Source organism: Phacochoerus africanus, chromosome 4 (genome assembly GCF_016906955.1).
Source record: "Phacochoerus africanus isolate WHEZ1 chromosome 4, ROS_Pafr_v1, whole genome shotgun sequence".
NCBI classification, from domain to species: domain Eukaryota; kingdom Metazoa; phylum Chordata; class Mammalia; order Artiodactyla; family Suidae; genus Phacochoerus; species Phacochoerus africanus.
The window spans coordinates 71744147-71759480 of record NC_062547.1 but is presented as its reverse complement, the minus strand read 5'-3'; the positions used below and the strand labels follow the sequence as shown (position 1 = coordinate 71759480).

At 54.0% G+C, this 15334-nt stretch overlaps 1 protein-coding gene across 9 annotated transcripts; it reads right to left on the bottom strand.

Annotated features, from left to right (window-relative positions):
* Positions 1-311: 311 nt before the first annotated feature.
* Positions 312-13910, bottom strand: FCER2 (Fc epsilon receptor II). 9 transcript variants are annotated; one of them, XM_047777249.1, is made up of 11 exons: positions 13728-13910; positions 11872-11980; positions 10769-10885; positions 10389-10442; positions 6866-6928; positions 6614-6676; positions 6447-6509; positions 6265-6354; positions 2992-3392; positions 2765-2871; positions 312-2438 (listed from the first exon to the last, which is right to left on the bottom strand). In XM_047777249.1, the coding sequence occupies exons 2-11, from the start codon at positions 11891-11893 to the stop codon at positions 2303-2305; spliced, it is 1116 nt and encodes a 371-aa protein (XP_047633205.1). In that variant the 5' UTR covers positions 11894-11980; positions 13728-13910; the 3' UTR covers positions 312-2302. The 9 variants fall into 9 exon arrangements, with proteins under 9 accessions (XP_047633205.1, XP_047633204.1, XP_047633206.1 ...); XM_047777248.1 differs by having other exon boundaries at positions 13743-13910; XM_047777250.1 differs by having other exon boundaries at positions 2992-3368; positions 13743-13910.
* Between the last annotated feature and the right edge of the window lie 1424 nt (positions 13911-15334).

Sequence of the window (15334 nt, the reverse complement as noted above, 5' to 3'; positions counted from 1 at the left end):
TGGCAGAGGAGGGCCCAGGGTCTGCTGCTGCCTGCAGAGGATGAGTAGGGACTCGTGGAGAAGGGAGAAGGTTCGGAACAAGCTGTAGGTTTGGGGTGGGGTAAGGGGAGGACAGGGAGAATGTACATGCAGCCATGATTCTGTGGGTGCCCATCACAGCAGCTCTGACTTAGGATGCTTGGGACCAAAGCCCCCAGGTGGGTAGGGGAGGCATGAGGAGGATGAACCCAGCACCAGCTCTTGGTGAACCAGGCAGGTAGCACCCCTCGTTTCAAAGGCCCTGAAGCAGGTTCCAAGAGAAGGTCACACAGTTAATTTGACAGATATTTATTGAGCGCCTATTATGTGCCAGGCTCTGGGGACACAGCTGAGAACAAAACAAAGGCCCTTGCCCTCCTGAAATAGACATTCTATTGAAAGGACAAGATGCTGCAGTGAAGAAGTACAGCCAGGATATAAGGGATTGGGAGTCAGGAGGTGTCATTTTAAATGGGGGCGAGGAGCTAACATGGGAGGCAGCATGTGCAAAGGCCCTGTGGCAGGAGTGAGCCTACATGTTGAAAGGACAGTGCGGAGGCTAGTGTGGTTGAAATTGGGGAGGTATGGCACATGTGAGGGGTTCACATGATCACAAAGGACCTGTAGGACTTTTGGCTTTTTCTTTGAGCTGGAAGGAAACTTTTGGGGGGTTGGGGGCAGTGAAGATGGAGACTTGAGCAATCGAGGATGGGGGCTGCTCCAAGGCTGTAGCAGGAGAGGGTGGAAAGTACATGGGTTTTGAATGTGGCTTGACTGCCCAAGCCCATGGCCTTTTCTGATGGGTTTGGAGGAGGCAAGTGGTGAGAGGAAGAGTGGCAAGGGTGGCCCAGACAAGGCTGGGCAAGGCTGGAGTGTGAGTTCCCACAAGGAGAGCTCAGGTAGGCAGCTGTGGCTGGCCTGGAGTTCCGAGGGTCTGGAGGAGACAGAAATTTGGGGGTGGGGTGGGGAGGAGAGAGCAAGTTTTGCTCCAAGGACCATCTCTGTCTCTGCCCATTCTGAGCCCCAAGGTGACCTCCTCCCTCCCTCCCCCACCTGGCTGGCGTTTGGCCTGATCCTTGACTCCCAGGTCCTAGGTGGTCCAGCTTGGGTGCCTCCTCATGGACTCCTCTTTCTCAAGGGGGCCCAAGTATTACGGGATGTCTGGCTCTTCCTTTTCTAGGCCAGGGACTGGGGGTGAGGTAGCAGCAAGGCATTTAACCAGGGTATCCTGAGATCCTGGTCTGCCTCCATCCACAGCCTCCCAGGGGTGGGGGGCTGACCCTGGCCAAGCCTGGGGCTGGGGCTGGTGCTGCCTGAGAGGGAGTGGGGCTGGCAGCTCAGAACCTGAACTGACCACCAGGTGACCTGGCCACCTCCCCAGCAGCCTCTCCAGCCTTCTATGCACTGGGCCTTGCTCTGGGCAGGGACCTAGATTCAGGGTGGTCCCACTGCCTGGCCCTACAGTATTCCTGGGGGTCTAGGGGTGTTCTTGGCCTCCCCGGATCCCAGAGTCCTCATCTCCAGGCCCTAGCAAATGCTTCTGGTAATGAAGTAGGGTAAAAAAAACAAAAAAAAAAAAAACAAAAAAAAACAAACTCAGGGAGATAGAAATGCCACTTCAGTTCCAGGACTCAGAGGTGGCCTCAGGCACCAGGTTCTGAAATTCCTGGCTCCCACATCCTATGCCTGGGGACCAGAGCCAGCCAGCTTGAGGGGCTGTTGCTACCCCGTGATATTCATGAAGGTCAGGATGGTGGGGGGGGTGTGCCCAGCTGCCTGAGCCGGGGATCTCTGTCCTTTGATGCCAGGACACAGGGGCTGCATCAGGAGATGGAGAGTGGAGGCATAGGAAGGATGCTGGGGTCTGAGGGGGTTATCAGCTGCTCCTTGGAGGGTGGGGCTGCCAGGGGCTGCACCCCTGAGGGGAGGGGGCTTGTAGCCTCCAGCTCACAGGCAGGGGGTTCTCAAAGTGGGAACTCCAAGCAACGGAGGACAGGGAAGTGATGACCATTCGGGCTGAGGAGCGAGGGCCAGGCCCTCTGGGATGTTGGTGGGACCTGGGGGACCAGCCAGCTTCTACCATTTGGGCTGGAAAAGACATCATGGGGACACTTTGGCCACAAAAGAGGCATCCAGGCCATAACTGGGGGTTCTTAGGGTCCGGATATTCCCATATTTGAGCTTGGGGAGTGGCAGAGGGGTGTAGCTTTTAGGTGGGCAGAGTCCTGTCAGGATCCATGGAAAACATCCCAGGGGAATCAGGGCCGAGGCGCTGAACAGATGCTCAGCAAGTGGCCAGCCGTTCACACACCCAGTCTAGATAACTGCCGCAGAAGGCGTCGTTCCACTGCCCCGAGGCCTGCATCATCACGCAGTGCTCTCCCTGGCCCGCGTCGTTGGGCTCCCCGGGCTGCCAGTTGCTGGAGCGGGAGGGCTTCAGGTCAGCAGATGGGGAAGAGGAAGGGCCCCCACCATCTTTGGCCTTGACATACCTCTCCAAGTCTGGGCCCTCCTCCCCACCCCATCCCTGGATTCCCACCCCGACTCCCTGCCGCCCAGAGACACACTTCCCGCCTCCCCCACTCCTAGTCTGAGCCCGAATCCAAGCCCTGACCATCTCCCTGGGTTGCAATCCAGAAGCTCCCTAAGACCAGGCTTGGGAGTACATGCCCCCAAATACCCTCCCCTCTCATCACAGAGAGGTCCCCCCAAGAGGCCCCCTCCTCCACATGCCCCCCCCCTTCACCTATAGTCCAGGGGCTTCTCGTCCATCCAGATGAACTCCCCCTCGATGTCCAGGTCCCGAAGACCAATCCAGGAGCCCCTTATGTGAGCATGTTTGGTCAGGAAGTCCTGGGGAGCAGGACAGGGATGGAGGGCTGGGGAAGTGTGCCTGGGTCCCCCACTGCCATCACCACCACACAGGAGGTCAGGGTGGGGATCTACCTCCTCCCCCACGGAATCCGGGCCCACCTGCTCCTCCTGGCCGTGGATGCTGACCAGCCGCCCTTGCAGACTGCTGCAGGCGTACTTGGCTTGGATCCATTTCTTGGCCGTCTCACCAAAGTAGTAGCATTTCCTTTGGAAATGGACCCACTCCTCAGGGCATGTGTTGCACACGGAGCCTGGGGTGGAGGAGAGGCTGAGGGGGTCAGCTGTGGTGGGCACCGTGGTGGACATCGTGGTGGGCACCGTGGTGGACATCGTGGTGGGGACCGTGGTGGACATCGTGGTGGGGACCGTGGTGGGCACCATGGTGGACGTCGTGGTAGGGACCGTGGTGGGCACCGTGGTGGGTGCCATGGGTACAATGGGCAAGGTGGGTTTCAGCCTCTCTTCCAGGGTCTGGGCTGAAAGCAGATCCATCCCAGAGCCTAACAGAGAGTCACAGGTTGCCTTTTTCCCTGGAGCTCAAACGCTGTCATAGAACCAGCTCCCCTGCAGGGGCATCTCAAGCTTGGACACCATTAGCACAAACACCCCACGGTAGCAGCACCTTGACCATCAGCATCATCACCGCAGGTACCCACGGTGGCCAGCTGCCTCTCTCCACCACCAACACCGCCAAAGCCACCTTTACCGACACCAGCCCTGCCACGTCTTCGTCACTAGTGCCGATGGCAATGCTGAGGTCAAGACCGCCGGCATCACTTTCTCCATTACTATCTTCACTAACAGCCCCCCTGCCCCAATAATAGCCCTGGCCACCATCGCTGCCAGCACCCCCAAAACTACCACTCTGGGCCACTTTCTGGGAAATTGAGATGCTTTTCTTCTAGTTGGTCAGGGGAGCCTGGGTGAGGGTGTGGGAGAAGATTGGAGGACTGGGTCCTGATGGCCTCGATCTGGGACCACCTTGGTTTTTTCCCCCCCTGCCCCTACCCATGAGGTAACAAGCCTCAGGCACTGTCACCGCCACCAGCACTCCCAGGTGGGAGGTTAAAACCACTGTTTCTGGACTGTGATTTAAAATAAATTTTCTTGGAGTTCCCGTCGTGGCTCAGGGGTTAACGAATCCATCTGGGAACCATGGGGCTGCGGGTTTGATTCCTGGCCTCGCTCAGTGGGTTAAGGATCCGGCATTGCTGTGGGCTGTGGTGTGGGTCGCAGGTGTAGTTCAGATCTGGTGTTGCTGTGGCTCTGGTGTAGACCAGGGGCTACAGCTTTGATTGGACCCCTAGCCTGGGAACCTCCACATGCCATGGGTGTGGCCCAAGAAAAGACAGAAAGACAAAAATAAATAAATAAATAAAATTTTTTTCTCTCTCTCTCTCTCTCTTTTTTTTTTTTTTTTTGGCCATGGCATGCAGTGGCTTAATGTGGGACCTCAGTTCCCAGACCAGAGTTCATCTAGACAGCAGCAGTGAAAGCGCCTGAATCCTAACCACTAGACCACCAGGGAACTCAGGAATAGATTTTCTTAGAGTGATGTTCATGGAGGGCTCCATAGCTTTGGTGGAATTTTTCTTTTCTTTTCTTTTCTTTTCTTTGTTTTGTCTTTTTGCCTTTTCTAGGGCCGCTCCCTCGGCATGTGGAGGTTCCCAGGCTAGGGGTCGAATCAGAGCTATAGTTGCCGGCCTATGCCACAGCCACAGCCATGCAGGATCCGAGCTGCGTCTGCAACCTACACCACAGCTCATGGCAACGCCAGATCCTTAACCCACTGAGCGAGGCCAGGGATTGAACCTGCACCCTCATGGTTCCTAGTTGGATTCGTTAACCACTGTACCACGATGCGAACTCTGAATTTTTCTTTTCTTTCTTTTTCTTTTTGTGTGTGATTTTTGTTTGTTTGTTTGTTTTTGCTTTGCTTTTTCAAGGCCACACCTCCATGGCACATCAAAGTTCCCAGGCCAGGGGTGGAACTGGAGCTGCAGCTGCTGGCCTGTACCACAGCCACAGCAATGCAGGATCTGAGCTGCATCTATGACCTACACTACATCTCACAGCAACACCAGATCTTTAACCCACTGAGCGAAGCCAGGACCCGAACCTACATCCTCATGGATACTAGCTGAACCATAACAGGAACTCCTGGCGGAATTTTTCTAAGGGGTCTGGGGTCCACATCAGTTTGAGAAACCCTGGGGAACAACAGTAACCAGTAGGCAGCCCTCTGCAGGGAGCAATGATAAAACCTGAAGACAGCATCTCTGGTCCTTTCAGGAAAACTTTGGGGGAGTTCCTGTTATGGCTCAGTGGGTTAAGAACACGACATGGTGTCCGTGAGGATGCAGGCTCCCATTCAACCCCTGGCCCAGGAACTTGGGCAGCTATGGCCCTAAAAAGAAAAGAAAAGAAAAAAGAAAAAGAAAACTTCGGGGCTGGTGTCCTGGCTCTGTGTCACTCGGTCACCCCGAAGAGCAGCTGAGCTGGGCTCAGATCCCAGACCGCAGGACCAGACTTTGCGGGAGGGACTAAAGGAATTAGGAGGGAATCCATTAGCGTGAGTGAGATCCAGAGGCCCTTCTCCCCTGCTCCCCGGGGAGGAGCGCAGCGGGGGTTTCTTGCTGGGATTCCCACAGCTGCACCATGTCCCAGGGGACAGCACTCCTCCAGACCAAGCAGAGATCCTTCCCCTTCTGTGACCCAGCTGGGGCTTCCCAGAGGTGGAAGGCCAAAAATCAAGGGTGCCATAGGGGTCAGGGGGTGGGGACTTCAGGCAGTAACACCCAGGTTCCCCTCCAGGTTGAAGGCACGGTGATTGAATTTCTGTTCTTTCTGCAGCCTGCTGGCCTGCTGGCCCATCTCCGTGCCCCTCAGAAGTGCCAGCACTGCCTCCATCACTACCAGCCCTGGGGAAGATGCCGTGGTTCTCCTTGTCTCCACTGCTACAGAAGTGACACCCCCCGCCCCCCTCCCACCCCTGCCGCCACTGGTGGGATCAAACAACACTTTGGGTCCCATGTGGCCGAGGGCATCCTACCCACAGCCCTCCTCTAGCAGTGACAAATCAGGCAGAAGAGAGATCAGTAAAGAGGACCCAGAGATGATAAATGTGGGTCAGCTTTTACCCAGAGGTGGGGAAAAAAATTGTGGGAGCCCCCTCCAGGTCAGAAGAGGGGAGCTGTTGGAATCAGAAAGGGCTTTCTAGGGTGATCTCCATCAGCCCTGCCACACACATAAGCATGCACCATCCACTGTCACATACGCACCTGGACTGCACGTTGGAACACATACTGCCACCCCCCGCCCAGGGTTGTCACATGCATCGTCAAGCTCATGGGCACAGACGTGCACGCTCACCGTTGGACTCGTGTAGCTCCAGCCACAGCTTCTCCACCTCCTCCTGGAGTCTTTCCAGTGAATCCAAGGCCCTGTGCCTCTCATTCAAGCCTTGGGTGGTTGGGGGGAAGGGGCAGAGGTCAGAGACAAAGGGTTAGACATACCTCCCTGCCCCCGACCCCCATGCCCCTCCCAAGGCTCACTGTGGGACTTCAAGTTGCTCAGGTCTGCTCGAAGACCATCCAGGTTCCGGAAAAGCTCGGACTCTGATGGAGGTAGGGGTGGGGCTGGTGTCAGGGATGATGCTAAGATACGCCCTCAACCCACGGCTCTAGGACCCAGGCCCCCTTCCCTGGCCTCCATCTCTCACCTTGAGATTCCATTCTCTTCTGTTCAGCTTGGATTCTTGCCATGTCCTGCAACATCTGGGCAGCTGATTGTAGGGGAGGGGACTTGGTGGTAAGCAAATTCTCAGACCCACTCCCACAGAGCCCCCCACCGCCACCCCGCCTCAGTCTTTAGGGTCACCTGCCCATTTTGCAATTCCAGAGCCCTGTGTCCACTCATCCATCCATCCCCCCTCCCACCTTCTCTCCCTAGACCCCGAGCTCAGCTCACTCACCCTGGGATTTCTGGGCCATCTGATCACCCTTGTGTCTTTCCAAGTCCTTGGACACCTGAGAAACTGGGGCAGTGGGAGAGAAGACGCATACCCAAGAGCCAGGAAGGTCCTCAAAGGCCCCCATCCCAGGCCCAAGTGCAGGGACCCCCAATCACATACCACTCCCCACCCCTAGTCACATAGTCACAGTGGCCAAGGTCACAAGTAAAGGCAGACCTTGTTTTTTGTGGGGGGCAGGGGCGGGGGGCGGTGGTTAGCTGTGTCTTCGGTATATGGAATTTCCCAGGCCAGGGATCAAACCCAAGCCACAGCCGTGGCAACACCAGATCCTTAAACCACTAGGCTACCGGGGAACTCCCAGACCTCGTTTTATTTGGGTTTGCAGATAATCACTTCTTCTTCTTTTTTTTTTGTCTTTTTTTTTGTCTTTGTTGTTGTTGTTGTTGCTATTTCTTGGGCCGCTCCCGCGGCATATGGAGGTTCCCAGGCTAGGGGTTGAATCGGAGCTGTAGCCACCGGCCTACGCCAGAGCCACAGCAACTCGGGATCCGAGCCGCGTCTGCAACCACAGCTCACGGCAACGCCGGATCGTTAACCCACTGAGCAAGGGCAGGAACCGAACCCGCAACCTCATGGTTCCTAGTCGGATTCGTTAACCACTGCGCCACGACGGGAACTCCGATAATCACTTCTTTTTGCAAGTCAAAGGTCTGCGGCTTGCTGTTCTACCAGCACGATTTTTCCAATAGCATCTGGTCACTTTGTGTCTCCAGGTCACATTTTGGTAATTTTCGCAATATTTCAAACTTCATTAAGATTATAGTTGTTAATCTGTGGTCAGTGATTTTTTTTTTTTGTCTTTTTGCTATTTCTTTGGGCCGCTCCCACAGCATATGGAGGTTCCCAGGCTAGGGGTCGAATCAGAGCTGTAGCCCCCGGCCTACGCCAGAGCCACAGCAACTCGGGATCCGAGCTGCATCTGCAACCTACACCACAGCTCATGGCAACGCCAGATCATTAACCCACTGAGCAAGGCCAGGGACTGAACCCGCAATCTCATGGTTCCTAGTCAGATTCGTTAACCACTGCGCCACGACAGGAACTCCCTGTGGTCAGTGATCTTTGATGTTAGTCTGGTATCGCTTCAGGGCCCCATGAACCACATCCACATACGATGGTGAACTTAATCCATAAATGTGTCCTGACTGCTCCACCAACCACCCTTTCCCCCATCTCTCTCCCTCTCCTTGGGCCTCCCTATTCCCTGAGACACAACAATATTGAAATTCAATCAATAAATAGCCCTACAGGAATTCCCGTTGTGGCACAGTGGTTAACATTTTTTAAAAAGAATGCTGCTCTGGTAAAGACTTGAATGAGAAAGAAGTGAAAAACCTCGCTGCTAATATAGAGAAAGCTTTCATGGCCTGGTTAAAAGATCAAACCAGCCACAACATTCCATGAAGCCAAAGCCTCATCCAGAGCGAGGCTAGCTCCCTCCAGTTCTCAGAAGGCTGAGAGAGGTCAGGAAGCTGCAGAAGCAAAGTGAGAAGCTGACAGAGGCTGGATCATGAAGTTGAAGGAAGGAAGCCGTTTCCCTAGGAGAATAGAGCAGGGGAAAGCAGTGAAGGCTGGTGTGGGAGCTGTAGCAGGTTACCCAGAAGATCCAGCTCAGAGCATCCATGAAGGTGGCTCCACTAAACAGAGTTTCAGTAAAGATGAAAGAGCCTTCTGTTGTTGGAAGAGGGTGCCATGCAGGACTTTCACAGCCTGAGAGGAGAAGTCAACACCTGGCTTCCAAGCCTCAAAGGACAGGCTCTCTTGTTAGGGCTGATGCAGCTGGTGACTTTCAGTTGAAGCCGGTGCTCATTTACTGTTCTGAAAATCCTGGGGCCATTAATAACTATGCTGAATCTACTCTGCCCATGCTCTATAAATGGAACAACAGAGCCTGGATGACAGCACATCTGTTGACAGCACGGTTAACTGAAAGTTTTGAGCCCCCTGTTGAGACCTACTGCTCAGAAAAAAAAAAAAGATTCCTTTCAAAATACTACTGCTCATTGACAAAGCACCTGGTCACCCAAGAGCTCTGGCGGAGATGGACAATGAGATTCATGTTATTTTCCTGCCCGCTGCATAGCATCCATTCCGCAGCCCATGGATCAAGGAATCATTTCAACTTTCAGGTCTTATGTATGATTTAAGCAATACATTTGTAAGGTGATAGCTGCCATAGACAGTGATTCCATTGATGGATCTGGGCAAAGTCAACTGAAAACCTTCCAGAAAAGATTCACCATTCTGGATGCCATTAGGAATATTTGTGATTCATGGGAAGAAGTCAAGATAGCGACAGTAACAGGAATTTGGAAGAAGTCTGTTCCAACCCTCCTGGATGACTTTCAGGGGCTCAAAACTTTGGTGAAGGAGGAACTGCAGATGCGGTGGAAAGAGCAAGAGAGCTAGAATTAGAAGAGAAGCCCAAAGATGGGATTGAGCTGCTGCCCTGTCAGGATAAAACTTAGCAGATGAGGGGTTGCTTGTTATGGATGAGTAGAGAGAGTGGTTTCTGGATATGGAAACGACTCCCAGAGAAGAAGCTTTGGAGACTGTTGAAATGACAACAAAGTATTCAGGATAGTACACAAACTTAGTTAATAAAGCAGCAGAGGGTTTGAGAGGATTGACTCCAATTGTGAAAGAAGTTCTTCTGTGGAGAAAATGCTGTGGAACAGCAGCACCTGCTACAGAGAAATTGTGCATAAAACAAAGAGTCTGTTGGAGTTCCCTAGTGGGGCAGCTGGTTAAGGACCTCACATTGTCCCTGCAGCAGCTTAGGTCACTGCCGTGGGTTCGGTCCCTGGCTCGGGAATTTCTACATGCCATGATCCTCCACAGCCAAGATTATGACTCACTGAAGGCTCAGGTGATGATTAGCATTTTTCAGCAAGAATATATTTTTACATTAAGGTGTGTGCACTTTTTTTAGGCATAATGGTATTGCACACTTAAGAGATCACATTATAGTGTAAATACAACTTTTATATGTTCTTGGGAAACCAAAATATGCATGTGACTTGCTTTATCGTTATATTTGCTCTTTCCTGGAACCGAACCTACAGTATCTCCAAGGTCTGCCGGTACTCAGGAAAGTGCCGGCAAGAATCGAATGAACAGGTGTACCCGTCCCCCACCCAGAATGAACTGAAAAAGTGGTAGGCATTTCTCGAAAGCTCACTGGACTCCATTCTGAGCACTTCGAAAGTCTTAGCTAGTTTCTGCCTCTGAGCCCTAAAAGGATGCCCATTTTACAGGTGAGGAAGGTGAGGCACAGAGCAGTGACATAATATTCCATCTGGCACTTCTCGGAGCCTGTCCTCCAAGCATCTGTGGGTTTTCACCAGAGGGGCACAGACTGACCCTCAGTTCCTGGGGCAGGGGTGGGACTCTGGAACCCAGACCGTCTCCCACATTGCACAGCAGTCAAGAAGCAGGAAAAGAAACCACCCCCCCACCATACCGTTCAGGGCAGCGGCCTCTTCCAGCTGTTTCAGATTGCGTACAGTGTCCCAATCTGGGGAGAAGGAGAGAGGAGGAGGGGAGAGGAAGGACATTTCAGGGGCCCCCCATCTATCCACACCCCACCTGCCTGCTAGAGATGGAGGCTTTGGGTGCACCATGTGGGTGGTGTCGAAAGCAGGGGGTCCTGGGGTGCTGGGCAAGGGCAGGGGCCTCTTGGGAGTGGGTGGGAGGGGCAGGGAAAGGGGCTGGTGGGGATACATGGGAGACACGATGGGGAAACTAGGCTCTGAGAGGTATGTTGGGCTCCCCAGGATCAGAGAGTGGGGGTCTGAGAGGGAACACAAGAGAGAGGCCATATGGGGCTGGGGGTGTCCTCACGCCATAGGAGAAGCAGAGTCAGCAGCCCAGCCCACAGAGCTGCAATCATCAGCCCCACCAGTGCCAGCTGCATCCCCCTCCTGCAGCACCGCCGCCTTCTGGGAAATTTTGAGAATTCTGCCAGGGGAATAGGGTCGGGGGCACAGGGTAAGGCTAGGCTTCCCATCACCCCATGCCCCAGAGTCCTAGGAGCATATCCAGAGCCCGCACTGAAGCAGAGGGTCTCAGTGGACCCCCAGCCTCCTCTGAACCCTTTCCCCACATGCTGCTTTCATGTCCATCAGCAATGCCTCCCCTCCCACCAACCTCTGTCTGTCCATCTCTGCATCTGTGCATCTCTGGATCTGTCCCTCTGCCAGTCCAGCCCAAAATGTCAGCCGCTCCTTCTGACCACACTCCAGTGGCCAGAGAGCCTGACTTGGAGCCAGGTCACTGTCCAGAGACAGGTCCGGGGCCAGGAGCTGATATCTCCTCCTCCATGGGCTCTTTCTTCAGGTGGCCGCCCCCACCCAGCTCTCACCTGTGCCCCTCCTCTCTTGTATGGATTCCCTTAACCCCATCCCACCCAAGGTGGGGTCTGCAGCCTCAGCTCAGGAACACTGGGGCCTCTTTCCCTCCCGACCCCCAGCCCTCACCCGGGCTAAGCTCAATCCTAAACACCAGACACCAAGTCTCCCTTCTTTGCCATTTCCAAGCTCTTCCCCTCACCTGGCTCCTGGACCCCCCTCGAAGCTCTGCCTTGATGCCTCACTGCGGGCCCGGGTCCCCTTCCCTCAGCCTGGCTGTGAGGAGTCATCGTGTTGAATTCCACTCGCTCTGAGTCCCCTTCACGTGGTCTTCTCTCTACCAGGCTCTGAACGCCCGGGTTTTTTGTCATAAGTGTGTTGAGTCAGGGAAGGGAGGGGCCCACAGCTTCCTTCGCCTGCCTGGCTCTGTGCCTGGGAAGCCCAGTCAGGGCTCACCCCTCCTCCCAGGCTGGGCTGTGCTAGAAATTGATTTCTCTTCCCACACAGGGACCCAGGAACCCTTCTCCTTTCTTCAATGGAAGCTAGGAACTCAGCTTCCTAGCTTTTGCCAGGGACCGCTTCAGAGAGTTCTCTCACCTGAGTATAAACTTTCCTCCATGGGAGCGCTGCTTGGATTCGCCCAGTGATGGGGTGCTCACCCCCTGTCAAGGCAGCCCACTGGATGGGCACGGCCTCTAGCTGGAATCTGGGTTCAAGAGGGGGTTGTAGAGTTCGAGGTCAGGCTCTCGTTACTGGCACAGACAGCACCTTGGACTCCGGGAGCTCAGTGACTATTCACTGGTTTTTGTTTAGTTCACGACTGGGAGTCCGTGTCACCCTTAACTGAGGGACAACACTGGTGTGGGGGGTCAGAGGCCGGAGACCAGAGGTGGGCACCCCAGAGCCCATCACATGCAAGGTATATGGCAGGTACTCCATCATTCTCAGCAAATGGTTTAACCTTAAAAACCACTGTCCTTGTCCATAAAATGGCAAGATGAATGATACCTCCACCCTAGGGTTCACTTTTACATGAACATGTAAAGTGCTTTGAACAAATCTTGGGACATGGGAACCACCCAAAATATTGTCAGCTCTTGTTACTATTGCTGCCTGTGCAGCTCAGCCCAGGACTCAACCTTTCTGAACCTCAGTGTTCCCCTCTGTAAAATGGGAGCAAGGCTAGTACGCAACTCAGGGAGACAGGGAAGGAACAAATGAGAGAAAAACATACATAGTTCTGCACACAGTGGGTCTTCAGATCCCAAATGTTTATCCAGCATCTACGCTATGCCAGGTCCTGCTGGGAGCTGCAGACTCTGTCACCCAGCCCTCAGCTTCTTCCTCTGTCAATGTGCCCAAGTCTCTTGTCTCTAAAGCACCTACTATGTGCTGAAGAGCATGGGCTTTGGGGTCAGGCAAGCCTGGGAGCCACCAGCTGGCCCCCTGGCTAGGTGACTAAGGGCAAGTCACTTTTGGGGGTTAGCCAGACTTTGATTTTTTTTTTTTTAATGACCATTTGCACGGCACATGGAAGTTCCTGGGCCAGGAATTGAACCTGAGCCACAGCTGTGACCTACCCTGAAGCTGTGGCAACACTGGATCCATTAACCCACCCACACCTCTGCAGTGACCCAAGCCACTGCTGTTTGATTCTTAACCCACTGTGCCACAGCAGGAACTCCTGAGACTCTGTTTAATGGCCACTTGTTATCCTTTTTACTATCCACTTGGAGGAGGTCAGAGCTGTCACCTTGGGTCCAAGGTCAAGCTGGCCAGACCTGGGGCTGAGTCCTGGCTTGTTCCTGGATGAGAGACTCAGTTTGCGCATCTGTAAACTAAGGGTAAGCAACAGCACTTACTCTACTATATGCAGTAGGATAAGGCATTCACGGTTCTGGCTCAGCCTAGGTGCTCAGTAGGTGACCTGAGGTACTGAAAGCCTAAGGGATTTGTCCACATCACATCATGGTGGGACTGGAACTTGAACCCAGGATGTGTGACCTTGGAACCTAGAGCTCCATCATCAGTGGACATGGCCTCCAGGTGGGTGTCTGCTGGTAACGAAAAGGGTGGCAGAGTCCCGAGGCCAGCCTGTGTCTCTAACACAAGGACCCCTATCCCTGCTTTTAGCCATCCCTGGCTTCCCAGGCCCCTGCATGATCAGCCCCCAGGGCCTCCGCCAAGCCCATCATTTTTGGCAGAGTTTCACTTCCCCAAACCACGTCCCTGCGCACCTGTTAATTCTGTCCACACCTACCCGCTGCCCACAGCCATCTCTTAAGCAGACCTCCTCCTGGACATCCCTTGAGACTCTGCCCAAAGGTCGCTTCTTCCAGGAAGCCTTCCATGTCCACTTCCCACTGCCAGCCCCAAGACACACACACACACACACACACACACACACACACACACGTGAGTCACACACTCAGAAGACAGACACACAATCGCACCTGTCGCTCACTCACAAGAGTTTTGAGCGTGTCGCTGTCCTACTGGTCCGTTGGGGCCAATTGGAGAGGTCAGCAGGGGCCACAGGCTGCGATGAGGTGTTGAACCCAGAGAGATGCTTTCTTCTGAGAGCAGACTCACCTGCTGCTTCTACTTTCACAGGCCTAATTATGGGCTCGCCACCCAGGGGAAGCGTAATGCATGGCCTCCCCTGATGTCCCCCACAACCTGGGCAAGTCTGTGCTACACTAATCTCCATCCCTTGGGGGGAACAAACGGAGCATCAGAGACACTGAACCACTTTCCCAAAGTACTGGAGGAGTTGGAAACAAGCGAGTCAGCCTTCCAAGCAAAGTGACTAAATCATTATGTTGGAAAGAGAGGCAGGGAAGGGAGGAGAAGAAGATGGAGAGGAAGGAAAGAGAGAGGAAAATAAGGCAGGAGGAAGGGAGGGAGGGAAGAAAAAAAAGAAACATAAGATAACATTCTGGTCAAATACTGACCATTTTCTCATGTGGTTTAATTTAACAGCAACCTGCATTGGGCACAGATCCTAGTGTCTTAGATGCATTAACATGTGTAATGTTCTCAACCAACCACCCAATGAAGTAGAGGCTCTTGTCATCAATGCTGCTTTAGGGACGAAGGATGTGAAGCACAGAGAGGTTAAGAAACTTGCCAAGGTCACACAGCTCCCAAACAGCAGAGCCAGGATTTGAACCCAGTCTGGGGCCCTCCCCACCACACACCTAGCCTTTTGTTGACAGGGACTGCTGGACACGGCATGCATCCTGCTCTTCCTTCCAAAAACGTGTCCCCTGCTCCTTAACTCCAGGGATTCTTGGCAGGGGTGGGAGGGATGCCCTATGTCAAACCCCTCAATGGGCTGCCTCCCTAACTCCAGGCTTGACACTCTGCCCCTCAGGAAGATGCCCACCTGTGCCTTTCTGTCCACCTCCCAACCAGGACTAGACCAGGCTGTCCACCAAACAGAGAGGGGCCTGGCTAGAATGTCCCCAGACCATGCACTCCAGGAGAGCAAGCACCATGTTGTCTCATTTGTCACACTGTGTCCCCAGCATGGGGACACGTAGCCTGTGGTACCCATTGTCCACTGAAAGAATGACTCTGGTGGGCTGAGGCTGTTCATTCTGGGCCCCTACTTGTCTCTCTCAACCTTGATCAGGGCCAGTTGTGGGGGCCTGAACCCCCTGCTTGGTTTGCTGAGTGACAGAGGAGGAACATTTTAAGTAGAGGAGAGAGTTGTCAGGTGGGCACCAGACGGAAGTCACCGTGGACAAAGACAGCAGGAGGCCTGGGGGTGGGGACGCTAGGGGAATTTCACGGGGGCCAGGTGGGGATGGGGACACTGCAGGGGACTGTCCCCTGGTCCAGGGACCAGAGGAGGTGGCCCGGGCAGTGGCAATGGGATGGGAGAGAAACAGGTAAATTTGAGCTGAGATGGCCTTGGTGATGGGAGAGATGGGAGTGAGCGCTCAGAAGATGCTATGGAAAATGACCAGTCTCAGCCAGAGTGTCTGGGTGGACAGCGGGGTGAGGACACAGGAAGGAGGAAGAGAATGTTTGGGAGCAAGTCCTACTGGGCTGC

Bases quoted from the DNA above. Each gene is read 5' to 3' on its own strand.
- FCER2 (XM_047777246.1), bottom strand. From the start codon at position 11,564: ATGACTCCTCACAGCCAGGCTGAGGGAAGGGGACCCGGGCCCGCAGTG. The intron at 10,443-10,768 runs GTGAGGACACCC...CCTTCTCCCCAG, and splicing joins GACTCTGCTTCTCCTATGGC to ATTGGGACACTGTACGCAAT. The intron at 3,393-6,264 runs GTGAGCGTGCAC...ACTCTCTGTTAG, and splicing joins GGAGCTACACGAGTCCAACG to GCTCTGGGATGGATCTGCTT.